Source organism: Camarhynchus parvulus, chromosome 2 (genome assembly GCF_901933205.1).
Source record: "Camarhynchus parvulus chromosome 2, STF_HiC, whole genome shotgun sequence".
In the NCBI taxonomy this organism is placed as follows: Eukaryota; Metazoa; Chordata; class Aves; order Passeriformes; family Thraupidae; genus Camarhynchus; species Camarhynchus parvulus.
This window is the reverse complement of record NC_044572.1, coordinates 6,892,722-6,920,464: the sequence shown is the minus strand read 5'-3', so window position 1 is coordinate 6,920,464 and position 27,743 is coordinate 6,892,722. Positions and strand designations below refer to the sequence as shown.

At 39.9% G+C, this 27,743-nt stretch overlaps 1 protein-coding gene across 7 annotated transcripts in view; it reads left to right on the top strand.

Annotated features, from left to right (window-relative positions):
- KMT2C (lysine methyltransferase 2C) overlaps positions 1-27,743 on the top strand; it is a 189,118-nt gene that overhangs the window by 33,884 nt on the left and 127,491 nt on the right. For all 7 annotated transcript variants that reach the window (XM_030963992.1, XM_030964025.1, XM_030964040.1 and 4 more), the window contains 2 exons: positions 13,172-13,260; positions 26,206-26,344. In XM_030963992.1, coding sequence (XP_030819852.1) covers positions 13,172-13,260; positions 26,206-26,344 — 228 coding nt within the window. The remainder of the gene's footprint in view (positions 1-13,171; positions 13,261-26,205; positions 26,345-27,743) is intronic.

Here is a 27,743-nt window from a genome sequence, read left to right as displayed (position 1 = left end):
AGGCATGACTTTTGGGCAGATATGGATACTTTTTGTTTTAGAAATAAAGACATTTGCTGTGTTCTGTAGAGGCAGGAACTCTTAGGTTTGGTGGGCTTTTTTTTTATCCTTTCCCTTCCTTTTCATCCTTTTATCCACTTCGTGAGTTTTACAAGTTTCCTTTGATGTAGGTATTAGGTCATCTGATGTGGTCCTTTATCCATCGTTTTCTATGGAGATGTAATGTAAATGGATTTCTTTAAAGGTGCTGGGCTTAACAGTGTTTTATACTCTGATTAAAACTATTTGTTTGAATTATTCAGTGGAATAAAGCCTGCAGTAATTGGTTTAAGGACTGGCTGACCAAGCACTTTGTTGTCTTTGGGAACTGTCATCGCTTTGCTTTGGGTTTTTTGGGTGGTCCTCCAGCAGTGTAGTCTGGTATTAGTCAATATTAATAACAATTACTGCTGTTGAAATCTGGATATGGAATGACATGCATGAGCACAGGGAAGAGGCAGAAGAGCAGTTGAACAGAATGCTCTTCAGAATAAGGAGAGGGGACGGTGTTGCCATGTAGAGATTTAGGGATGGGGTTGCAGTCCAGAAAGGAGCATTTCTGGCAAGAGATTTGAAGTGTGGGATGTTTGTGGCTGTGCACTGAAGCTCTGTTTATCATAGAGATTGTGAGATTTGCTGCTGCCATTTCAGTGTGATTCAGATATCCATGGCTGAAAGACCGAAATATTGGCAAAAAGTCATGAAAGGACCAGAGATTGTAGAAAGCTTGGAGAAGATTGCTTTGGGGACGAAGGTGGAGATGCTCAGTCTGTTTGTTTATTAAACCCTAAAAACAAGTAGTAGTTAGAGAACAGTGAATGATATCTCTGGCAGAGAAAACACTGAGTTCTTAAGGGATCCTTAAGGTAAGAGGAAAAGGGACAAGAACCGGTGGTTGAAAGCTGAAACCAGAGAAGTTGACAGAGGAAATGAGCACGAATTCAGAAGGAGGAACAAACGACAAAGGGAATGGCAAAGTGAGTGGCTTTCTGAAAGATGGGCTTCAATCAATTACGGTTATTGAGTGATAGTTAGGGATATTGGGCTCGCATGGATAATGATTCTGGCATTGTGTCCACTGAATCTCTGAGCAGTCAGACTTCTGTTCTCATAGCACTCCCTGTAGCAGCTTTTCCATAGATGGTGTAATGAATGTTGAACACGTTTGTGGTTGAAGATTCTTTTCAAACGTTATCTTTAATGCATTGATTGCAAAAGACAAATGGTTTCTAAGGTTCTGAGGCCATGGCATACTTCAATTGTAGTTCTTTTTGTTAGCATAAAGGCTTTCAGATACTTCAAGGAGAAATTTCAGTGTGCAAAAATACTGCAAAAAAAATATGCAGAATATTCTTTAAGAAAAAAATCATTATTTTAACACTATTGTGTGGCTCTGAGTAGGAACTGCTCTGTCCTGTCGTGACACCAAGGCAGTACTTGGATAAATATGAGTAGCTTTAGGGCCATTAAGTTTCATGTGTGTGCTTCCCTGTTTGGGTCATCTTCACAAGTGGTTGCCAGTATAGCTCTTTCAGAGCTGCTCTGCCAGCTTTTTGTACCTGAAAGTACTTCTGAAACGTTTGATTAAGATAATTTTTAAGGCTTCGTGGTGTGGTCTGGTGAGTAGAACTGAATTTCCATGCTGTAAATGTTAATTAGAAGCATATGTGTATATGTAAAAAGCAAGCTGAAATAAAAGTATAAATATCTAAGAAGCTGTCATTCCAGAAGGTCTGTGCTCAGAAAAGATTAGGTAAATATACAAATAGTCCCATTATAAATCAGCTGCAGTATCATTTCTGATTATTTTCATTACTTTTTTTCTGGTGGTTTGCAAAAAAAGAAAAAAAGTTAGGAAGCAAAGGGATTCAGATTATGATTTCCAAATCCTTTTAGACAGCATTACTTGCACTGTCACTAAAAGAAGCTCTACTGGCTTTATTTTCTCTCCTCCTTCTCCAGTAACCCTTTCCTACTTCTGCTCTCTCCCTGGCTGCTTTCAGCACAGACTTTCATGAACCTCTAATGAATGAAGCAAACTGATGGGGATGAAAACAATCTCTTTTGAATTTGGGTATAAATTCAATCAGTGTTAATTCAACTTAGTATAATTTGTAAGTTGCCAGGTCTGCCCATTTGAATCTTGAACATTTTCTTGTTTTTCTCCACAGTGAACATAGATTTTGAGAATGGGTTTCCTATTACACCAAAAACCACATTTTAATGTTTACACTGAGTATATTTGTGCAGCTGGAGAGAAGTTGCAGAACTTGAGGACCTTGTGCAAGTTGCAGGGCAGTAAATGAAATGAGCTTGCAGCCTTGTGTCCTTGGATGGTGGCCTCAAAGGAACTTGACCTGGAGGTATCAGTTGGTCCTCTTGGATGACTTCCATTGTAGTAGTTGCTCCAGCAGGGTTGGCTGGGGACGTGCCCCTCTCATGTGACACAGAGACAATTTTGTTTATAACTCTGACCTGTATCATATGACGTAGGCTGAGCAGTAGATCACTCCTGTGCTGGCAGTTCTGACACAGCCTGATCCCTGCTCAGCCTGGAGGGTGGGAGAGTGAAGGTGATCATCAGGTAGAAGAACTCCTCTAGTGCTGGAAACATCATTGTTTTATTAACTTCACTTTTTGAAAGGTGTTCTTTAAGAGCATACTAAAGAAATGAATAACTAAGACTTGAAAAAATAATTAACCTGCCCAATAATTTAAAAAAGTAGCATTAATTAATGTATTTAATATTAAATTGAATATTTAATTTAGTCTGGCATGGAGAAAAAATATTCAAACCAGCTTGGTATAGTTGGTAGTGGTCTCAAATAAAAATAGGTGACATTTTGCTGAACAGTAATGATCATTGTCCCAAATAATAATGGTAATTTAACAATCCTTTGAACAGAAGTTTGAAAGTTCTCTTTCATAATTACTTGGAGCTATTTTGTGAGCTGTCTGTAATTGTCAGAAGGCAAATTTATGACTCCAGGTTAGAAGACTCTTCTTCAAGGATGAAAAAAAGGTTTAGGCACATTACTGTTAGCAGGATTTCTAACAAAAACCTTAAAATTTCTACCTCATCAACACCCCTAGAGATTGATATGCCTGTTCATACAGAAGCTTTTAGAGGTGTTTGAAGATCTGTATTATTTGTGCCTGTGCTATGGCGTGTTGCTTACTATGCTGCTTATATTGTGTTTATATTTCACAATAGTATTTCCAGACTTTTATTTACTCTGGTATAAAAATAGTTTCCATGATCTGGCTTTTAGGTTTTAAATCTAGTTTGAAAACAATTTTGTTAAAAGGAAAACAATTCATGTGGATTATAAATATACACTGACACCCATCTGATTCCATTGCCCATTTTCTTCTTAGATCTATTTTTATTTTTCTGAGGTTTTCCAAGCTTTCTGACTAAGTTTTAATGGATTTTTAATTAGTGAGCAGATCTTGTGTTTTTTCCCTTTGGCTTTCCTAGGTTTAGCAGTTTTATTGAAAGAGAAATATTTCATAATACTTGTTGACATTATCTGAAATAAAAATGCATTTCTTTATAAGGAGCACTAAGGGTGCTAACAGATGGAAAAGATACGTGGTGATATGACATTCATTTCTGTTGTGTTTTTTTCCCTGTCTAAATCCATTTTAGATGGGTAATGACAAACTGTGGTTGACATGCAAGAACTGCTTTTCTTACATGCCATCAATTAATTTGAGTATTATAAAGAAAATTCTATCTAATGTATTCTAGGCCAGCATCTTGTATAAAAGCAGGTTATTTATAGCTCTTTGGGTACTGCCCTTCCTTTCATGTCCTGATCCTTCTAGTTGGAGCTTAAATGCTTGTTTAAGGTTAAATACACTGAAATTTTTGCCCAGAGGTGGTTCTTTGCTTTTCATAAACATAATTTCAGGTGAAACTGGTGGACAGATGCCTTTCTCAGGAAATCCTGTAACCCATACCTGAGGGAGAGAAGGGTGTTGGGTTTTTTTGTTGTATTAGTGGCATCAGAACCATTTCAAAAACATAAGAAGGAATGGAATTATTGTCCATGTAATCTACAGGAGGATTTGTGTTTGCTGTGAAGCCAGAAGACATTAACAACAGTGACTTGAGACAAAAGATTCTGAGCTTTATTCGATGAGAAAGCATGAGATGTTCTGAGCTGACTGATGCATTTTGATAGATGTAAGATCTGGAAACCTCTCAAAATGATGTCATGTGATTTGGGTTAGTTTATCTAAAATATAAGATAGTTGAATACTTGCATCCTTTTTTGAGTGCCTGGGCTGTATTAATGATGAATAAAAGCAGTGGTTGCAACACTTTATAATCACTGTATGCAGACTGCACTTGCTGAATATAAAAATACTTTTCTGAGTGAAAACTTTAGGATCAAGTATTAGACTATAGGATTGTTTGTACACCTGCACTGGGTGTGGCTGAGTGACAGAGAGCACAGCCTTCACCTGGCACCTAAATATATCCAGTGAGGGTATTTAACTTAAGGAGACAAATGTACTTTGCAAGAATCTTTACCATGTTCCTGTGATGAGACTCTGTCAGACTGCAAAGTTCCAAAAGGAAATCTTTGAAAATGACTTCTAATTAATGGTGCTAAAATTACAAAAATCTGTTCACAGAGACCAAAACTTCTACCAAGTTCCAAGTAGTTGGCAGCTGTTTCTCATGCATGGTGACTCAGATCCGCTGAATTTTATGTACAGGATCTTGAAATCACCAGACATGAGAATTACAGCCCTAACCATTGTGTTGCCACCTTTATTCAGAAGAGAGTAGCAGGCAAACCCTGCAGCATGTGAAAGAACAAGGAGCTGGGTGATTCTTAAAAAAGACATGAGCTTGGTGCTGATATGGATAAAAAATTCTGGGCACCATGGCTGTTCACAGGATTGGAGGAGTTGGAACTTGGCATAGCCCGTCGTCATGGAGAAACAAGTCTTGTGTTAGATGGAAGTGGATGCTTATGCTTCCCATCAGGAAAATGCAGTGTTGGGTGCAGGGGCATATTTTGATGCAAATTTGTTGACTTGGAGGACAGAGGAATGTGGACAAGAGCAGTGGTGAATGGCGCAGGTTGAATTTGTCACACGTGAAAGTCTTGCAGAGGTTAGAAATTTGTGCTCTGGACAGCGCCAGTGGTCTCTCAGCTGTTCATGTTGCCATTTCATTCTCTTTGTTTGTTAAAAGAGAGCATGTGAAAACAGTCAGTGGATTTGCTAAAGATTATTTAGCAAATTTACCAAAGAGCTTCACTCTGATTGTTGTCTGGGGGAGTTACAAACACAGAGCCATTATCAAATCTGGAGCCAGGTAGATAAAAGAGATCTTACTGGGATTGGAGACTTGCAGGTGCTTCTACTTGGTAGCTCTTGGTGCTCCCAAAAAATTGTCTTAATTTGATTCTAGAAAACGTTTTGAAAAAATATTGCAAGTGCTGCAATTCTAGTATGTTGTTTTGCATCGTTATGTTAGTGAATGTGGCCGAGTGCATTGGTAACAAATATAGAAATGATGTAGTTTGTGCAAAGCTGCAGATCCATAATGTGTTGTAATGGCATCTGAAATTTTTTTACAATTTTTTCTGAAAAGTGTGTAATTGTTCGAGTCTGCACGTAAAATGTTTGGTGTTAGGGAACTAAAACTATAAACGAGGCTACACATCAGTGGGAATGTGGTTCCTGAGAAAGAAGAACCTGTAGCAGTTTCTGATGCTGTGCATTGCTGGGTTAATGTGACAGAGAGTTGACTGAAGGCAATTTTCACTTACAGAATTTATAGATGTCTAAGCAGTCAGTTTGAAAAGTAAAAAAGAAAGCTAAAAGATCCGAAAGCCTTTTATACGATTTCTCACTCTGTTGTTGGAACTGTCTCCAAATCTGAAGTCCATACATGTAGATCAGGCAGCCTGGCTTCATACTTTGAACATCCAACTCAGATTTTGTCATGTAATGGCATCACAAAGAGGTGTGCAGAAGTCCTTGCAATGTAGTAGGTTTATTGTCAATATCTCAGGCCATAACTGGCTGTAGCAGAGCTGTAACTTCATGGGTATTTTATGGGCTCATGTGAAAAATGTATTATTTTATGTACCTGCAACTGTTAATGAACTGGTAATCAGTGATGCTGAATCTTCCTGGTTTGATCTTTGGCTGGTCTGACCCTCTGTCTCTCTTGCCACCCCATTGAGGATGTTCTCAAATGGGCAACAAGTTGGGAAGAAGACTTCATGGTCTTGGCATTATTAGTAAAGCTCTCTTTCACCTATGATAGCCTTCATCAGCTTTATCTCTCAAAAGAGCAGTTCCAGACTCAAACTGAACCAACTGTAAATGGCATCAGGATGAACAGAGAAAATACTGAATATGGTGGCTTTGTCCAGATCAGCCTCGTCACACAACAGAGTGCAGCTTCATCCTCCTGGATCTGGTGGCCTTCCACAAAACTGAGTTGAGATTAAGATTTTTCAGCAGTGGGATGACATTCCTAATGCTCTTTGATTTGGATAGACAGTCCTCTGATGAGTGCCTGCAGGCAGCACATCCTATTTGCCTTTTCTCAGTCTCCCATGGAAAGTACTTTTGCACCAATATGGGCCTGAGAACCTCCATAGTCCAGGTAACTGTGTGAGGACAATTGAGGTCAAAAATACAGATAAACCAAGCTTCTCATTTGCTCAAATACACTAATTTGTTCGGCTTTTAAATCACTAGAACTGTGCAATGCAGATTCATTTTGATACTTCACTCCTAGCCACTCAGGACAGCCTTGTTTCCTCAAGAGCTCTGCATTTACTTGTGGGTTTCCTTTGCATGTCAGCACTGACTGTACTCTAGAATGAAAGCAAAGATGCATCTATGGTATTTGGTACAAATAATCTTAAAAAGAATTCTATTTGCATTTCTTTGGGCAGTGTAGGAAATCTTTGACAAATCTCCCTGTCACAGGGGAGTACTGGAAAAGTTAAGCTGAGAATTGCCCAATGGAGGTAGCTTCTTTTTACACTTTTCTCAGACATCTTGATCTCAAAGGCTATAATTTTTTTTCCAGATGTTTATTGCTTTCAGTAGTAACTGCAAAAAATATAGATGTGAAAAAGTTTCAGTTCTGAAGATGTTTTAGCCTGAGTAAAGGAATAACATTGAGTGACTGAATCGTTTTTTAGATCGTTACTGGCTAGAGGAGGTCTAAGATGGGAAGTTACAGTGTTTTGGTTTTAAATGTGAGCTGGGTCACTTCTCTTTGATGTAGTGTTTTATTTAAAGATTATTATGCTTTATAAATTAAAATTAGCAAGAAACACACTTGTCTTTGATTGTACCAAGAGACTAACAGGCAATATCAAATGTATTTTTGAGATGTTTTAATAATGAAACTGAAGTTTGTGCTAGTTCTATGATATTTTAATTAAAGTCTGGTTCAGCAGATGTTAAACAAGAAAGTTTTCACTTCTCTCTATTAGTAAACGGTCAACTTTTTGTCACCTTTCACTTGCCATGTTTCTGTTGCACATCTTTCCCATGCATCCCTCAGCCTTTAGTATACACATATATTACATAAGGAATAAATAGGAAAAAACTACATGTTGCATTCTTTTTTTTTACCATATACAAAAGAAAAGACAGGGGAGAGTGAGGGCAAATGCAGAAAACATTTTCACCCCTTACTGATTGCTCAGTTGAAAATCCTGTGAAGAACAATCTTGTAAATCAGAATCAGTTTGAAGCTGGAGTCAATATAGGAGCAAGTTTCCTATTTTTAGGCTTGTTAATGTTTAGGCTGTTGAAGTTTATTCTAGCTAGATGGCATCTTCCTTGCTTCCAGAGCTGTGCTTTTTATCCAGACTTGGATGTAGAATTTTCTCAATTCTTAGAAGTAATAAGGAGTAAAGTAGTGTTTAGAGAGGGGAAAAAAATACCCCTTTCCTCATAGGTATGTCCATGAATGATTCTTGCTTGCTGTGGTTCTCTTCGCTTGGGGCTACCAGCTGAACCTTGAGTATTTTAGCCTCTACTTAAGTGCAGTTAAACTTTTACAGCTGTATTTAGGACTCCACGGTTCAGTAGTAGTGTAGTGGGAACATGTGGCTTTTACACACCTGTTAAAAAGATTCTTGAAAAGAGGGTAACAGCTTTCACTGGTGGAAGTGCCTGTGAACGTTAATTTGTGACTAGCCGTGCTGATGGCAGCACTAATTGAACCTTTTTATAAATCATTCCTGTACCATCTTCCAGAGTAAGGCTGTGGACAGATGTTCACTTAACAAGACATCTGTGCTGGTTTAGGATGTTACTGTATCCCAGATGTTGCACTGCTTTTTAAGGTTATTAGCCCTGTTTTATATATTTAGTGCCATCAGTTTGCTCCATGGTTTGCAAAGCATACGAAGGAAGGTGGTTTCTTTTCTGAATGATGTAGAGATTTCATCATTTTGGAAGAAGGAGTCAACTCTTGAGTCGATCTTGTGTACCTGTTTTTATAAGCCTGGAACAAAATGCATGGGGTGAGTAGGGCAGTTTTGATGGATGGTCTTGAATGAGCTGTCACGTGGTTTTGTTGGTAGCAACTTAGGGAAGACTTACAGAAACTGGTGTCTGGCAGTAACTTCTGGGTAATCATAAACTAGTCCCGGCAGTGACAGGCATCTGAGGATAGTAGCTTTGTCAGTTATTTTGTGTGTTCCAGGAAATGTTGGCCCATGGCCTTATTCCTGATCACTTTGTGGAAAGAATAAGATCCAAGATGTACTTTTGACCTACATTGTACTTGTCCAGTTATGGTGCTATCGCTGTGACTTTTCAAAAAACAACAAAACAACACACCAAAAAAACCCCAAAAACCCAATCATGCAGAAAAGAGAAGAAAAGAAACAGTATCTCATTAGTGTCAGGTGATTAAGAGATTTTTCCATTTTCTCCCATGCTGCTCTCTGTGCATTCAGCAGAAGCTGCTCAGGTACCTGGTGATCTCCCAGTGGTATCCAAGTCCTCAGGGCTTTGAGGCAGCCTCAGCAGGGCTTTCCCCCTGTGCAGAGGGAGTACCTAATGCTCTGCTGAGCCCTGTGAAAGGTTTTTTTCTGGGCTTTTCTTCCCCCTCAGGGCTAAATTTAATTAGTTGCTTACCCAGAGAAGAATTACGAGATTTTTGTTTACCATGGTATATTTAAAGATGGAGATTAATGAAAGGCATTAGCTAAAAAAGCTAATTGATAAAAAAAATTAAGAGTAGGTCACAAAGGATTTTGAGAAATTACTCTATTTTATTGAAGTAGGAGTAAAATTATTGTAGACAGTAATTATATTCAGCTGGAGTCCTATATTAATAAAAAGTATAGTTTTGTCTGTTGTTGACTTTATTCCATAAAATGCTGAACGTGCTTTAAGCACTTCAAGAAGTTATATTTCTCTCAGCAGATCTGTACTTTTGAGCAGAAATAGATGTGTTCTTGTTTTTTTTCCTTCTAAATTGACCTCTGTTGTAGGAAAAAGGCAGGCAAGGAAGCCCTGGCAGGGACCTTGGCAGCCTTCAGCCCCTGTACCAAGCTCCCTGCCTGCCCACTGACTAATATTTATTGTTTTCTGCCACAGTGTGCATTGGTCAGGCTCTGCCTGTACATTTTGTTCTGGGTCTGTTGTGAGCTGCAGGAGATGTGGCTCGTCTGTATTCAATATTTCTGAGCTGCTGGGGGGTTCTGCAGGGTGATGTAGTTACTCCTCCTGGTAGGAAGGTTTGGGGTTGGGCTTCAGGATCTACAGCAGAACTGAGGTTGTGGTGTTCAATACCACAATTATGTTTCAGGACTGCCTGGCTTTGTGTTGGTGAAGGGCAATAATCATGGGCTGTTGTTTCATAATTGCTTTAAGACTGTAAAAACTGGCCCTCAACAGCATCTTTCCCCTATTGCCTTCTCACATCATCCTTCAGAAGGATGAACTTGAGAAGAAACCAAGTCCCAGGCAAAGAATGCAGCACAGGCTGCTTTTCCCTCTGTATTTAAGGGCAAGTGGAAATAAGTGTAGAGAAAAAAAATTAACAGAGTTTGTCAGTGAAAAAATACAGTGTTATGCAAACCAGCCAAAAGTTTTATGTATAAAACTATTAAATAAAATGTTTAAACTTAATGCAAATAACATGAAACAATCCATTCTTATTACAAATGCTGATTGCAGCGATTAGGTGTGCTATATGGCCTTCTCAAATGGCATTTGCTGTGGAAACATTAAATTATAGTTGTCAGTACAGTGTATATTTCACTGTTTTGTGACTTGAATTATTTTTTTGCTGTAAGCCAAACATAAATTTGTAGGCTGTAAAATCTCTTCTGATGATTGGGAAGTGAATGTAAGCAGCAAAAATAAGCTAACCATATAATCTACCATGTTTTCCAATGTTTCTTCAGTTTTATTTAAAACCTGCACAACATTAAGAAGGTTTTTTGTAGAATATTTGGGGGAGGGTAATGGCAAGGAAACATCAGGTATGGAGAAGCAGCTATATTTACTTAATTGAAACCTCTGCTTTTCTTTGGTGTTAAAGAGGTTGCTAAAATATGATAGGGAGTTCAAGGCACGAATGCTGCCCTTGTTTAAACAAAATGTTTAAAAAGACTTTGTGAGGTACTTTGGTGTTTAATACATGAAGTGTAGTTCAGTAGGAAATCTAAACACATCTGTAAATGATTAAATAAACATAAACAATCATCATCATCCACTATCCAGCAAGTTTTGCCTCCAGGGTTGTCTTGGGGAATACTGAAAAGGGGTATCTGTGAAAAAAGTAGAATTATCATTTATGTTTGTGATGATTTTGCAGTAATCCTTGTTTAGTATGGACTTGTAACTTTGCATTGCAGACAGGTAGTTGGTAGAAGAATAATTGGGATGGGATTTAGAAATAATCCCTGTCCTTAGCTGATTGTGTTCTGTAAAGCTTTTGAGCATTCCTGCACCAAGGGAAGTGTTTTCGCTCACCTGCATTCTGTCCTTTCACTGGTGCTGGATGATGTGCTGGGATGTTGTGAAGAATTGCAAGAAATTTAATACTTAAATGCTTTTTTGGCTTCTTTACCTGCTGCTTTGTTTTTCTCAGTGTTAGAGGAGTGTTACCCTCCTTGCCGTATCTCAGTCTTGCTGGAAGAGGCTGTTCTACCCGGTGGCTGTGATATTCCATTTGCTTTACTCCCTACTCTTTGTTCCAAATGGGAATCCATCTGTGTGACCATCTCAGATGCTGCTGCCAGCAGTGTTTCTGTCCTTCCCACTTCCAAAACGTGTCCCCATTCTGGCCAGCTCACTGTACTCCTGGATGGGCTGATGCAGTGGCTGCTTGGAGGAGTGCAAGGCAGTTTCTTCTGGTCACTGTGCAGTTTATTCTGGTTTGAATTTTTGTGAAACATGGGTTTTAAGAGAGCACACTGGGAGCTTGTAAAGTGGCAAATAAGTGAAGAGGATGCTTCTGTCTCTCATAAGAAGGCTGTTACTTATTTTGTGTGTGCTGGGTGTGCTGTCACTGCTTATGGATAAGCAGGCTAAGGGAGCAATAACCTTGTAATCCCTAGGGTTCCATCTGTGCTCACGTTTTTCAGCATTATCCTGAAAAAAATGTATAGGGATGCCAAGAGGACTCCTCCTGTCCTTAATCTCTTCTTGCTTTTCCCTTTCACTCAGCTCCTTTGTAAATTGAGTGGGAGGTTTTCAGACTTTGGTTTGAGCCTCCTTTTAATTCTTCTTTTCCTCCTTCACAGAGACTAAAATGGTCCCGACACAATCTGAAGGGGTTGTCTTGCTAGGTAGTCCAAGAGAGTCAATCCTTTTCTAGCAGGAGAGCAACCTGTACAGACTCCAGAGATGATTCCAGTTCTGGCCAGTTCTTTGATCCAAGAGAGCCAAAGGCATTGCATGATAGCATTTCTTCTGTAGCTGATTTAGCAGCTCCAGTCCTGCGGAAATAGTTTGGATGGACCAAAGTGCTACATCAGACTGTACAAAAAAAGGAAATGCTGGTTTTGGAATGATTTAATTGCTTCAAAAAAAACAAACCCAAAACCTTTTCTCCCCAATGCAGAACTAAACCCAAACCTTTCAGAGTGCTCTGTGAAAGAGGAACTGGAGGGGTTTTGTCTGGGGGGGCAGGCGGGGTGCCCGTGTGCTGGCCTGCCGATTCAAGGCATGTTGGTTGGGTGAATGGTTGCCTGGGAGCTCTGGACATTGGAACTGCTGAGATGCCCCAAACTGCTCAAAATTTGTGTACTTGGAATCAGAAGCTCCCAGGGTCTCCCAGGCTTTCCGTCAGCATGTCAGGCAGGTTGCCAAGTAGCCTGAAAATTTGGGAGGCGAGTTGCCAAGCTCTTGGCTCCCTTTCAAATGGGCTGCTGAACAGCTGGGAATCTGGATGCCTGGGCTTCTCAACAGCCCACCATGATAGTTACTGAAGAGCCAGGCAGGGAAAAAAGGCTGGAATTTGTGGCACAAACCTGTCTGCTTTCCGTCAGACCTTGGTTGAAATTGAAACAAATCTGCCAGGTATTTTAGTTTTGACAGGCTGTCCTCACGTGATGACTTTTTTAATGTGATGACATCTAGTCATCTCTCATAACATTTTACTTCATGTGTCAAAATATTGTTTCAGTGAAAATAATGTGTGTTTCAGTTTCATTGCTTTAGCATCATTATTATTCTATGGAAATTTCTTCCAAGGGTGCTCTGTGTGGATGAGTCTCTATTTTATAGTAGCTGCTGCCCAGATTTTGGGTAATGTTCTCTCTTTCTGTTACGTTTTACATGCAGGAGACAGGATGCTTGTGTCAGAATCTGGCTGAGTTAGTCTGTTGTTTGATCAGTAAAAGTTCATTATTGTGTTTTTCTTGTAAGAAGAATAAGATAAAATTAAAGGGCCAACTGCTGATTCAAGTGTACCTTGCTGGGGACAAAAACCTGGGATGGGGAAAAAGGGGAGGAAGCTTCCAGTTTGTACAAGACTGAAGTAATGGGTTAGCTTGAATGTTACATAATTAAGTGCTGACATTCATCTCTCTAAATGAAGTGATTTAAATCCTAATTTTACAAACGCTTTCAGTCTAAAAAGAGTTTTTCCTTCTTATGTTTGCAGGCCTCGGAGTAGAGGAAAAACTGCAGTGGAGGATGAAGACAGTATGGATGGTTTGGAGGCAGCAGAAACAGAAAACACTGTGGAAACAGGTACTGAGAATATAGTGCTGATGCTCTCTGAGTATTGCTTCTCTCTCAGAATTGCATTTGGTTATGCAGGAGATGTCTTGTTTGGTAGACAAGAAATAGTTCTTCCATTTTGTAGTATGAGATGTGCCATTTAGGCAGAATTAAAAGTAAAAAACCTTGATATTTAAACCTATAATAATTTAAAGCTATTGAAGTTATTAGTTTTAAATAATGTAATGGGAATCTCTTTGTAGTGTAGATATGGAGAGGTTCTTTTCCTACTTTTGCAAGGCTGTATCTAACAAAAATAAATGCTCTGAAGTGGCAGCTGCTGTTTTTGGAATACCTGCCAAAATACACTACTACTTATTGACCTGTGTCTTCAGCTAACTACATCAGACTATATACCAAAGGGATAACCAGGATAACCAAATGCTAATGCTTCCTGCTGCTGCTTAGGAAACAGGATAAATCTCTGTTCTTGCTTTGGTAAATATTTGTTGTGGTGGTACCCAAATGCTTCAGTTACCAGAGGGAGCTCATTGTTCTGGACTGAGTACTGTTGAAACAGTTTGTGATTTCTGTTCTGGCAGTTCAGGAGCCTAAAGAGACAAACAGATGAGCCAACACATGAGATAAAGGCCATGGTGAAGAACTGTCATCTCCTTGCCAGGCACGTGTCTGTAGCCATTTCCCTGTTTTTAACCAGGGACTGAGTGCAGAAGGATGAAACCCACCAGGAAAGATGATGTTGTGGCCACTTGGCAGAAGTTTGTTGGTTTGACAGAAAGAAGCCTTGAACATTCTTATAGAAAATTGAGACCTAAGGATTTATAAATTTAATTAGGTGGCCCTGTATGTGTAGTGAGGGCTGTGGAAAGAAGCACAGAGACACAAACAGCAGAAGCTGTTGGTCAGGGCAGGAATGGCATGGAAGTGCCAGCTGAGTTAAGGGAGTTCTCCAGGTCTCTCAAAGCTGCTGAGTGGAGGGGGTAAAGTAGTGAAGCCCTTAAAGAGGAAGACAAGGATCTGTGCTTAGTGCAGATTTACAGGGATAACAAATAGAGGAGCTGAAAGGAGCCATTTTTGCAGCAGCATTTTTCATGGGCCATGCAGGAGCTTGGCTGCTGTGATGAAAGCCACAGAGGAGAAGGAGGAGGAGGCTGAAATTCTCCTGAGGATGGGCTTTGTGTGTGCTTGCTTCCTCCTTGCTAGATGTGGAATGATGCTGGGAAGTCTTTGTGCTTGTGACTTGAGACTTTGGGGAGTGTCTGGAGTGTGTAGTCACAACTTTTGTTGAATTCAAGTGTTAATGGCCTGTGGAGGAAGCCTAAATTAAAGCTTAATTCCGGGATGTTTCATTGTTTCATTCTGCCCTTTGTTTTTCTGCCCCTGCAAATAAAACTGCTGGTGGTAGTGAACTTGGGTGATCTTTTGCAGCTTCTACAAATAGGTAATTACTAGTTAATAGACTAATAAATTAATATATAAGTGAAAAGGTTGGAGCAGGTATTTGTGTGTAGAAAAACAGAGCAGGGTAAAGGAAGATTAGTTCTAATTCTATTATTACATCATTGTTACTACATTATGATGATGATGATGATTACTCTTCCTATCCTATGTGGTATGAAAGTCAGTGAAGGGGGCAAAAAGTATCCCCTTAAAGTGATAAGTTTTATAAATTCTAAATATTTAAAAAAAAAAAAATTTCAAACCTAACAACTGGTATGTTACTGTGTAGAGAATTCAGTGATAGCCGTATTTTAGTTTTGCTTTGTTTTTAACAAAGTTCCTCAACAGAAACCTGAGAGCAGTTTCTGATTCAGAAGAGAGAGGAACGTGTAATTATTTTTAAGGCTCTGAGAGTGCATCTAGATAAGTCTCTCCATTATCTTTCATCAGAATAATCCTGAGTCTCCCAGGTGGCTGATACCCATTTCTGAGGGTGTGGGCAGTAGGAGCACTGTGATGGAAATCCTGATGGACCAAGACCTCAGCAGGTCTCCTGCTGGAAGTGAGGCACCATCACCTCAGTGCTGAGCCCAGGATGGATTTACAGACTGTGCTCCTCACTGAAAAGATGCCTAGTAAAAATACATATGTCTGAAATCCCATTTTTGCAGGGGAACAAAAATAGACTTGAAAGAGCATTATCATGTTGAGCAGTTTGATAGAGACAGAATCACAATTATGTTATTTTGAAAGCAGGGCACCATGTGACTTGCTAGAGGTTTAATCTTATTCTCTGAAAAGACTGCTGTCTCTAAAACTTACTCTAAGCACTTACCTGTGTTAGTACAAAAGTGTGGGAGAAGGAGGAATCTCAGTCTGTTGCTGTGTTTAAAACTGTGTTGATTAAATTGAAGGGTATTTCTATACTAGTTTATTAATTTCTGCTTCAACTAGAAAAGGGTTTTGTTTTCTTTGCTTGCAAAGAGTTGTCTTGCCAGAAAATTTTTGCAGTAGTTGGCAAACCAAAACACAATATAGTAATACTACAGAATTTGAAATTAAATGTCTAAGGATCTTGACATGTGATTTGTGACATACTTTGAGTCTCTGTGTTCCTAGCTTCCTTTCCATTGTTTGATTCCTACATTGAGAATAATCAGGAATTCTTTTATCGTGTGAGTTTGGGATTTTGAAGTTGTTTCTGTTTTGTTTTATTTAATTAAGTTTCATAAAATGAGAGAAGTCCATGTTACAATGTTGTGTTCAGTATAATGAGCTCTGCTTTTAGGGAAGGGAGCAATGCAGGAGGAGTAAGAACTCCCCTCTCAGGAAGGGGAAAAAGGATGTGCCCCATATAATCCCACCTAAGATAAAGAAATGTTTAGTAGCTGTCAAATCTTTTATGGGGAGAAAAAGCAAGGAGTGTGCAAGTACAAAACATTATTTCCATTTGTAATGTTGACAGAAATATTTGTTCCAATAAAAAAAAGGACAAAAATTCTTCCCAAAGGGGCTCTTTTGCAACGCTGAGGCACAGTCATTTTAATTGCAGTTCGGGAAACAAGTTACTGCCCTTCCCAAAATTCTGTAATCTCACATGTGAAGTGAGGCAGAGTTGGAAGCAGAGCAGGGTAAGCCGTGTGCTGCTCTGATCAGTTCAGTATGGCTGCTTCTCCTGCCAACTGCAGCAATTCCTGAGCCCTGTCCCTTTTCTGCCAAGTACTAAGTTCCCTTTGGTGTAGATGAATTCTTAAGGACGGAAAGAGAGGAGGAGGGATTTGGAATTGGAGAAAGGAAATTCTGGAATTTGGAGAAAAAGAGCTGTTTGGAGCTAAGTAAACTTTTTTCCTGAAAAAAGGGTGTTGACAACTGCTTCTACTGAATCAATAGATTTTCAGCTTCTTGTAAACCTCAGGACAGACTCCTTTCATTTACCCACCAGCCCTGTCTCTCTTGCCGATCCTTTGGCTCCTCACTTCATGTCTGTTCTGCTCTTCAGCTTTGTATTTGTCTTTCCAGCTGTCTGCTCCTTCATTTTTCTTCACTGTGGTTCCCCCAGCGATGTTGCACTGGTGTTTCTCTATCCAGCTGATGTTGTGGTTACCCATTCTTGCCATCCTTTTGGCCCTACAGCATTGTAGCATGGTTAAGGATGGCTGGGACCTCTGGGGATCATCTGCTCACAGCCCTGCTCCAGCAGGGTCACCCAGAGCTGGTTGTCCAGGGCCATGTCCAGACAGCTTTTATCTCCAAGGGTTGAGGCTCCACAACCTGCCAGGCACAGCCTGTGCCAGTGTTCAGGGACCCTCACAGTAAAAATGGATTTTCTGATATTCATAGGGAGCCTCCTGTGTTTTTGTTTGTGCCTGGTGGTCCTGTCAAACCTTCCCGCTGTCAACACCTTCCACCTTTCTGGTTATCAGTAAAATTCTGTTTGCTGCAAAATTCTGGGTTCCCCTCTGGATCCTCTTGTGCTGCTCCTCTCTGTAAGAATAGTTTTCTTCTGATGAATGAGTTTCTCATGGCCAAGAATATGCAAACCAGAAAATTCTGGAAAGCATGGGGCTTTGTGCAGAGGGATATATGCAAATATAAAACTGCTAATCCAAAGAAAGAAATAATACACCAAGAAGCTCCTGATATGCTTCCTGTAGGTTTGGTAGCCCTTTTGCTACTAATGAAGACTTGGCTTCTGTTTCTTTTCCCCATCTTCTGTTAGTTTCAGCAAGTTTCTGTACTTGATATTTTCTTGGCTCTGCATTTAAGTTGAAACTGAATTCTCTGTGTTAATTATCTGATTATTCCATTTTGGTTTTTTTTTTGGAGAACACTTGTGAAATATCCCAACTCATTCTAGAATCTGTAATTCTTCCTGTCTATGTCCCACCATAAAAGTGTTGAGATTCAGATCTGGGATAAATGCAATAAAATAAGTTTTATTTGAACTGCTGAGTGTCTTGGGTTAGTTATTTATTTTGTTAACTATCCATACCATGTCAACAAGCTCTTACAGCAGTGCTTTCTACCAGACCCTCAACTCCCCATGGTGTTCAGAGGCCTCTGATAATATATAAAAGGACCTGGATGATTTTATCAACCAGCAGTTCCTGATCTACATTATTGTTGTTAGTAACATTTTTATCAGACCCAGTGACGTTGCCTGGCCACTTCATTTCTTGTTGGACTTCACATTGACTTCTTGAAGATGGAGCTTCCTCTGACCAGACTCATTTGTCTCTGGGCAAAGCACTGAAGAACCAGAAACAAACACTTCTCAGTGGAGGAAAGTTATTCATGCACAAGTTGCCAGGGATTTTTGGACTAATGCAGAATCTCATCAACTTTGAAGCAGCCTGAAAAGCAGTTTCCTAGAGAAAAAAAATTCTGCAATATCCTACTTATTAAAGGAAATATAGGCATCCTTTTGCAATTATATGATCCATACTGAGTAGAGCCTCTCATTGAAGCAAAGTAAAACACACCTGAGAGCAAGTCCTGGTCTAGGTGAATCGATGACAAAACCTCTTCCAAAATCCAGTTTTAAAATCCAGACAGATACTTTGGCCTCACTATTACCACCCATTCCTTCTCAAATTAATGAAGGGAAGAATTAACACCACTGAGGGCTTTCTTGTAGATTAAACTTGGCCATACAATTTGTGGCAAATACGTGCTTGGAAATGCACTTAAATAATTTTAAGGCAACTAATATTCTATGTGCTCATTAGAAAAGGAGTAACTTCTTCTTTCTCATGCTCCTGACTCTTACCTGCTCAGCCACTGGAAAAATTAGCAGAACTGAAGCATGTTGTTGTAATTATTATAAGCATCTTATTATTTTTGCTTTATATTCTGGTAATTTGTTTGTAATGAGGAAAGCAAACAAAAGAGGAGGTTACTTGATATTTGCATTTAAACCATTACAGGCTTACTCAATAATACCATTTATCATCATGCACACTTAAAATGGGCCATTTAGAAAAATCTGATCTTTTTGCCTTCTGACTGATACCTTTGTCTCAGGTGTTTTGAGAGCTGGTGGAATCTGTTAATTCCAAATCAGTTTTAATCTCACTGAGTTTTTCATTCTGAAGGTTATTTCTGAAATGCAACTTTTCTGATTTTGCTTATTTATGCAGTAGTGGTTTTGCAGTTTTGGTATCAAACTGTGCTTTATTGAACATAATCCAACAGGTTTGGAAAGTTTTTCTAGGCCTAGAATTTTCCACTTCTCCATTACCTTGATGTTTAACTGCTGCTCTGTCATGAGTGATGTGATGGAAGATCTGCATGGACATTACCAGTCAAATACACTGAAATAGTTGCATGTGCTTTGTGTGTTATATGCTCTTCTCCTCACTGGAAAAAGGGGCTGCTCTGTGTATGTTTTAGTTCATAGAATCACAGAATGGTCTAGGTTGGAAGGGACCTCAAAGATGATCATGTTCCATCCCTTCTGCCATGAGCAGGAGCCACTTGCTAATTCTGTAGACCTGTCTTAATTTTTATTACAGTAATTCTGTATTGAGGCTGACTCTTCAGTTGGGTAAAAGAAATACAAGAGAAATTCCCTGCTGATGAATTAAAATCACAGTATAAATCAGACTGGTGTTGGGAGTCCCACAAACACCTACCCTGGTAGCTCTTTTCTAGGTCAGGTTCAAAGGGGAAGAACATAGTGGGTAAAATGAACTTATTTAGGATAAAAAAAGAGGTACCCATTAAATGACTCTTAATTAATGTAAAAGAACATGCAGGGCAAAATTACCATCCTGCTTTTCTATAAACAACAATCACTCTCAAATTGCTTTTGCTACCTGAGCAAGTGGTGCTTCAGTTCTGAGAATTGCAGAAGCTTTCATAAGTGAAAGAGAGAAGGAAATTCTGGGAATTACTGGCAAAGGGATAAGCCAAATGAAGCATCAGCAAGGGGTTTTTTTTCTCTTTTTCTGTTGCTTTATAAACCCTTGGCATGTTAAATGCCACGTGCAGTTCTACTTTGCCTTCTCCAAAAGGATGAGCTGTAATTGGGGAAGTACAGGAGAGGCCAACAAGTATGACAAGAAGTAAGTAATAGCTTCTGTGCGGGGATCAGTTAAGGTAAAACCTTCAGTCTGAAGTGATTTCACTGAGGAGGAATGTAATAGGGTCCAGAAAATGATGAGTGGTATGGAGAAAATGGACAGGGCATAATGACTCATTTTGTTGTGCAGCACAGAAATTAGGGGACATCAGGTGGTGTTCATAGAGAGCAGGGCCAGGTGCATTTGCACTCAGCATCTACTGCAATTACAGAATTCATTGTTCCTGGATGCTTTGGGCATGAACAACTTGACATGGGTTTCAAGAAGACCTAAACAAATTAGTGGCAAAATAATCAGATGAGTGCTGTTGAATATCACTCCTAGCTTAGGAAGTCCCTCAGTCATGGAGGTTGCATGTTATGGTTGTCCATAATAGGGTTTCATGTTTTTTAGGTGATCAAAATTACAGTTTAAATGGTCCTACATTGAGCATCTTGGTCCTATATTGAGAATCTTGGTTTTATTTTATAACTAATACAAAACTTGCATTTATTTTCTGTACAAAATGTATTTAGCAGTTAAGAGCTTATTTGAATGAAAAGTATCAAAATATACAGTGGAATGTACAGAACAAGAATAACTGCAGGTTTTTTTCTTGTTTCCATCTAACACCTGTTGAAGTATGTAGATCAGAGAATTATAGAATAGTTTGGATTGGAGAGGACCTTAAAGATCACTCAGTTCCAACCCTCCTTCCATGGACAGGGCCCCATAGACCACATTTCCAAAGCCCCATCCAGCCTGGCCTTGAGCACTTCCAGGGATGGGGCATCCCCAGCTTCTCTGGGCAGCTTGTGTCAGAATCTCACCACCTTCACAAGAATAATTTTTTTCTAATAGTAATCTAAAACTACCCTCTTTTAGATTATTGTAGAAGATTTCTGCACTTAAGAGATCTTTCCATGTGACTTCCTCAGCCACTGGCAGGAGAGGTGACGTTGCTATCAAATTGTGTCCAGAGCAGTAACAGAATTATGCACTCTGAGTAGTGGAAACTTATTTTGTTCCTAAACTGGGAACAAAAGTGAGTGAAACTTGGTAATTATAGTACTGGGTAGTGTCATGGTTTATCCCAGCTGTCTGCTGAGTACCACACAGGTGCCCCCTCACTCCCTGCCCCACTGGGGTGGGCAGGAGAACTGGATCAAGGTAAAACCCCAGGGTTGAGATTAGAACAGTGGTGAGCCCCTAGCACAGGTTGCCCATGGAAGCTGTGGCTGCCCCATCCCCCTGAGTGTTCAAGGATGGGTTGGATGAGGCTCTGAGCAACCTGGTCTAGTGAAAGGTGTCCCTGCCCATGGCAAGAGGTTGGAATTAGATGATCTTTAAGGTCCCTTTCAAGTCAAACCATTCTGTGATCTACTGGTGTTCTGTGGTTTGGAGTATCCCTCTGGCCAGTTGGTGTCAGCTGTCCTGGCCATGCCCTCCCCTGGCTCTTTGTTGCATCTCTTTGCTGGAAGAGCATGGGAAACGGAAGAGTCCTTGCTTTAGAGTAAACATTTTTTAGCAACAACTAAAACAACAGTGTGCTACCAAAACAAAATGTCATCCAAAATCCGAAACTCAGTGCCGTACCCAATACTAAAAAGAAAATTGACTGTGCTAGCCAAACCCAGGACAGGTAGGCATTTTAAATTCATAGTTTGCGTTCCCTTGTTTAGGTTTCTTTTCATGTTGTTGCTGCACTGACCTGATTTTTATCTGTCAAAACTCCTGGAGCATTTTGGTGTGTTTGTAGCTCTGCAGCCCCCTGTGGGGCTGTGTAAAGCACCTGGTCCCATTGGCTGTTCCCTGACACAGCACTACCCCTTCCTCATGCAGAAATAGCTGTGGCTGCCTTCAAAAGCTCCTTGCTCCCTCTCTCAGAACATCTTGGTAGGCAACAGTTGAGAGCCCTGGGATCTCCCTGCTGTGTTTGGTGATCCTGGTATTTTCCAGCCTGCAATGCTTTCTGTTCTTAGTGAAAGTTTTGGAAGCTCATGACATGTGCTTCACTGTCTGCCTAATCAGTAGGTCTGACAGTAAAGTAGTTAAACAGTCAACCTTCTGCACCTGAATATTAATTTAATAGTAGAATATTAATTTTATGTTTATGACAGGTCTTTGGGTTTTGTTTGGTGGGGTTTTTTTTAAGTGTCACTTCATAATGAGTATTATAATATTTTAAAGATTTTTTTCTGGCAGAACTCTTACAGTATTTTTAGGTTTTGACTTGACAGGTAGTTTCTGAGTATTCAGAAGAAAACTTTTTTGGATATGCTGATGTCTGTCCTTTGCCTGATTGCCACAGCAGAGCCCACACGTACATCTCTTTATTTTGCTTTATGTTTACTCAAGTAGCTTGTAGAATAGGGCCTTGTGATTGCAAGAAAATGGAAAAGGATTGTTTGTAAAAAAGCAAAAGAACATTTAAGATCTGAAGTTGATGTTGGTTCATCACATCCCCAAAGAAAGCTGTGATCCTGTAATAAAATCCCAGCCATCCCCAGTTTCCTGCTTTCCACAAGCCCTTCCACAGAGGGAGCTCACAAAACCCAGGGCTTCCCTCCTGAGCCTGCATGTCCCATGTGTGTCTCACATGGGGAGAGGTTTCCAAGGGCTCTGGAGATAGAGCAGGAAAACAGGAAATTAGCAGCACAATTATTACTCAGAATGTTGTAAATCTCTACATAAGACATGTAAATAAGGAGACCAGCTACTGTTAGGAAGGTGGGTAGTCAACATAATCAGCTGGGGATGCTATGTGCTGTTTGTTATTTTCTTTGAGTGTTCTCTGTATTCTGCTCTATAAAGGGGAATAAAAATAATAAGATATCTTTGGACCTCTGTGAAGTGTTTTTCTCCTCCTTGAAAAAACCCAAATTAAAACTTGAATAGTGTAAAGCTAAGGACTGTCTTTTCACCACTGCATACATATTACTGAAACAAATGTGATGGAAATGTTAATTAAATGAGAAATTTAATACACATGCTGTAAATTTTACCAGTCCCAGTGACTTCCCTGTATGTCTGTCCCCTGTCAGTGTTAGGCAATTTGAGTTTTTCCCCTTGTATTTCATGTCTCCATCCTCGGAGATGCTCAAAAACCATCTGGGCAGCTGGCTCTGGTGGCCCTGCTTGAGCAGGGGTTTGGACAAGGTGGCTCTGGGCTGCCTCTACCAGATGTGATTCTGTGAGTTACCCAAGTTGGATAGCATGTGAAAGTCTCAAGCCTTTTGATGGCCCATATGGACAGGAACTTTAGTCCTTGTACTTTTGGGGGGTTTCTTTTAATAAGAAAAGTAAGCTTTTCTGTCTTCAGCAGCCAGGTGAGAAAGAACTATGAATGCAATTGTATTCAAGTAATAAAAAAAAATTCAGGTGCTGTGTTTCCTAGTATTTTCCTAAAGTTTCAGTAAAGGATAATGGCATTAAAAAATAACTTAGAGACACTAGGGAATTGTACAACTAGATCTTTAAATCTCAATCTCCCCACTAACTCACTATACAGAGGCAAGACCTTCATGGTGCCAGAAACAATCATGAAAAGAGGATGCAAAATAAAGCATTACATATGTATCTGCAAATGAGCTTCCCATTTATTAATCATCCATGGATCCTTCATTCCCAGTAGCTTCAAAGTAGAATGCCATAACCAAATCTGCTGATGTTCATTAAACATACTGTGCCAGCTGCTTCCAAGAACATCTCTGAGTTGTATCTGAGATGTCCCCTTGCCAGGCCACTGCTGAGATCCTAGGAATTTAACTCATGAAATGCATGAAGTGCTCCTGTTCTTCCTTCATCTTCTGCAGAAAAACTTCTACAAAGTTTTTTTCACGAGTAACACACAAAATTTTCATGCTGTTTAGTGAGCACCGTGTTTTCAGTCTTCCAACGGCATATTGAGGCACAGTTTGCTTTATTGCAGAGACAGCAACTGAGATGTTGTTTGTCTCATTTAGTATAATTTGGGTCCCTCCTTCTCTGGAGAAGCAAACAGCAGGGGAAATGCACCATAAGGATGTAAGCTCATATAGTTGTCATGTGGAGTGAAACAATCTGTGTCTTCTCACACAGCCCAGAGTTCCTGGGAGTGACTGAGAGCGCCCCCGAACTTGGCCTTCCCAGTGTGTGCTGGGTGCCCAGTAATGGTAATGAGCTGAAAGCTGGCACAGAGTAAATGGCTTTTTTCCTTTACTTGATTGAAAGTTTCAGCAGGCGCACAACCAAGCCAGAGTTCCTTTTGCACAGTTGAACTAGGTTAAAGAAAGTGGCCAAGATGGATCAGAGCAGGTTTCCGGTGGTCTTCCTGGAGCGCTTCAGGCGTGGCTGTCCCGGGCGGTGCTGTGGGTTTTGTTCTGAGAGCTTTGGCGTCTGCCTGTCTTATAGGTGTTTATGTTTTGCTCTCTTCATTGAGGTTGCATTTAGAAATTTGGGGGTTACTGGCACAAGATTGTCCCTTGGATCCAGCATTCTTGGAAATGCACCGCGGACTGTTCTGAATGGCTCTGCTGGACGCTGCCTGCTTCGGGAATCTTCATCCAGGAAACATCCAGGGATGTTTGTGCAGATGCGCCAAAAACTGAGGGTGTGGGGTTTGGGTTTATTTTGTTTTGTTTTCCGTACAGAGACATTTACTATTACAAGGGATGCATTCCCATGGGGATATTTATATAGTGTCAAATCGTGATTCAGTATGTTTGTTCAGAATAGGCTGGTGAAAGGGATTTAACACAAGCCATTGGAATTTTGGACAGGCGGTCACTTCGGAATGTTTCAGGTGTACAAAAAACATTTCAGATATGTTACTAAGTTAACTGAAGTAGGAGATACAGTTTCAATTTACACCAGCTCAGATAAATACTCGGAACACTCAGTCATAACCAGGAATTTTTTTTTTCCTTAATGTTGTGTTTCTTGTCACTATGGTTTGAGGTGTTCACTGGTGGTTTTAAATGTTATACATTGTCTTCCTAAATGAGTTCACGTTAGGTTAAAGAAAATCTTCTTTCCAATCTCTGTGCATGAAACAAGACAGATTTCCCATTTTCCATGTGCTGTAGCAGGCGTATGATTTCAGTATTTGAGACCAAGCTGCACAGTTTTATGTTCTGAGAATTTTCCTCTCTTTTTCTTGGTTTTATTTATAAGATTAAAGCTTGTAGCAGGTTTTTATGCGTGCCCACCCATGTGGCAGATTCTTCTACCCTTTCATTTCTCCACTTGTCATTTATCCTTTGCAATATTTAATTATATTTTGACATGTATGTTAATTTATAAAAAAATGTGAATGTATCTTCTGCTGAAGTTTTCTAAATAATCTGATGCTTTATTCTCACTGGACTTCTTTGCAAGAGCTGCATGTACTGGCCTCTGAGCTCAAACCTGTGTTCACTGGGAATTTTCAAGGGGACCAAAATGGCACTGCTGTGAGACAGATCTAGAAGCCATGGACACAGGCAGGATGAGGCACATGTATCTTAAGCTGGATATGTCAAAGCACATCTATCAGAGTCTTGTGATTTTTATGTTGCTTAGGTTTCAAAATCAAAGTACAGAGGAGTGCAGAAACTCCAAATTCTGTTGCTGTACAGCCTGGAACCTTGTTCTCTGCATTCTGGTGCACTTGGAGCAGCGCTTTGCCATGTCCTTCCTGTGAATCCCTGACTCACTCCAAGCAAAGGGGGAAATGATTGGGAAGAGGATTTAAAGTTGCACAGACAGTGGCAACTTCCTGTTTCAGAGTAAAACCAAACTTTCTAGTCTAATCTAGCATTGTCAGCTAGATGTATATATTTTTATTTATATATAATTATACATTTATATATTTATATAGATGTATATATTTTTCTGTCTAACAGCTAAGTTAATGTAAAAGTATGCTAAGAAATTGGTTAGTTTCCTTCAGTTCAGAACGAAGTTTAAGCTGGCATAAACCAGGTCCTTAATTCCTTCACCTCCTCAACCCTGTGCCAGCATGGTTAGTGTAACCAGGAATGAATTTGCAGGGAATTGAACAAAGTTAAAGGTAATAGGTAATATTAAAAAAGGTTTAATATACCCCAGAGTAGCGTGCTCACTGTGATGTTTGCTCAGGGCTGACACAGCAGATGCATGAGAGATGTGGGGAGAATGGAAATGCCTAAAACTCCAGCCTTGTATGAAATTTGTCACTGAACAGCTCTCCCCTTGCCCCCTTTCTTGTTGCTATTAAACAGCTTTAGTTCACAGTGGTACTTTGTGTTTGGGAAATAATGTTGTAAGCATTCAGTTTCATGTTAGCTAGATGTGCTAATTTGCTATTCTTCTAATTTTGTTGTGTGGCAGAAGATACTTACATGGGTTAACCTGTCTGTAAATAAAATGGATGTTTTCTATGCAAAGGAAAGCTTCCAGATGCAGATAAAATATTAAATATTTTCCTTTTTGTGTTTTTTTTTTTTCCCAGAAGTCAAAGAGCAGTCTGCAGAAGAGGATGCCCAGACAGAAGTGGAGAGCACCAAGCAGCTAACACCAGTCCTTCAGCACTCCGTGTCCGAGGAGTCCGCGAGCTCCACCGCCTCCGTGGGTGTGGAAGCCAAAACCAGGTGAGTGAGAGAGCCAGGAGGAGGTGGCTGCTGAGTCAGGGGCAGGGCTGGGCTGGGGTTTTGGGGTGCAGAATGCTCAGGGCACAGGGCTGGGACTCGCTGTTGCTCCTTTGAAGTTTGGGGCTGTGCTGTAATTGGCGTACGGGGAGATCAAGGTGAGAAGCGCGTTCCATGAGTGCTGTCCTCACAGGGCTCTGGGAAAGCCTTGAGTTACAGCTGGGTAAATGAAAGGAGGCATAAGTGATAGGAGATAAAATGTGATTACTGAAGCTTTCCTGCTGTGTAGGAAATGGTGTATTAGCAAATTTATAGAAAGTTATTTTTTGATGTTGCAGCTTGTGTGAGTGTATTTTCAGGAACAAAGTAAACCAAATCTCTTGCCATGTCTCCTGTGTTCTTCCTTGTTTTGGAATTTATAACAGAGAAAATAACATTGGTATTTTTTAATATTTTTATTAATACAAATTAACCTAAAAGCAGTGAAAGTATTAATTATGTTACATGAGGGAAACCAGAGCACGCTGTCTGTGATTACTGTTGAAATGGTGTCACACAATTCTAGCAGAGCTTCTCTGGTGAAGCTCTGATAAGAGCTTCTAACCCAGTTGCAGGTCTCTCCTGCTGCAGAAGGTGCTCTTACCAGCTACCAGACAGTTACAGGTGTAATTATATTTTGACAGACTTGGAGAGAATTGTCGTCATCATTTCTCTTCCTCCTAATCCAACACAGAGCATATTTTCCATGCACAAGGAATTACTTAATCTACTTGATGCATATATAATTTTCATGTTTTACATGCTCACAAACTTCTTAGATTTCAAGAGCTACTTTCCTTCTTACAGAAGATTCAGTTAAATAGTTCTTGTGCGTATACCTGAGTGAAATACATAAAAATTTCTGTTCTTGATGGAATTTTCCAAGGCTGAGATTAAATTGTACTAAATACGTAGAGCAGCTTGAATTGAGCAGCTGTTTTGCTTCATTATTTGACCCTGTTTTGGATAATTTGCAAAAACTTTAGTGCTGTTTCATCCATTCTCTGTTCTTCTCAAGGTTACTTTTTTTGCTGTTATCATGAATATTTGATTACACCACTTTCCATAGCCATAGATTGTTTCTTAAAAGCTGGACAACAGTCTCCTGGAAAAACTTTGGCCTGGTTCTGAGCCAGCCCTTATTTGCCCTCAACTTATTCTTCCTTCCAACTGAAAGTGTTGACTTTGATCAGTCAGGATGGAGTGGCTGTTATGTGCTCATTGCTTAGGCTGATCAAAGTATTAAAAGGCTGAGTACTATTAATTTTTAATTAAAATAGTAGTGATCAGATTCTGACATTTTGAAAAGAAATGTATTGAGGAGATATGAAACTGTTAATTGGGAATCAGAGGGTTTCTCTGA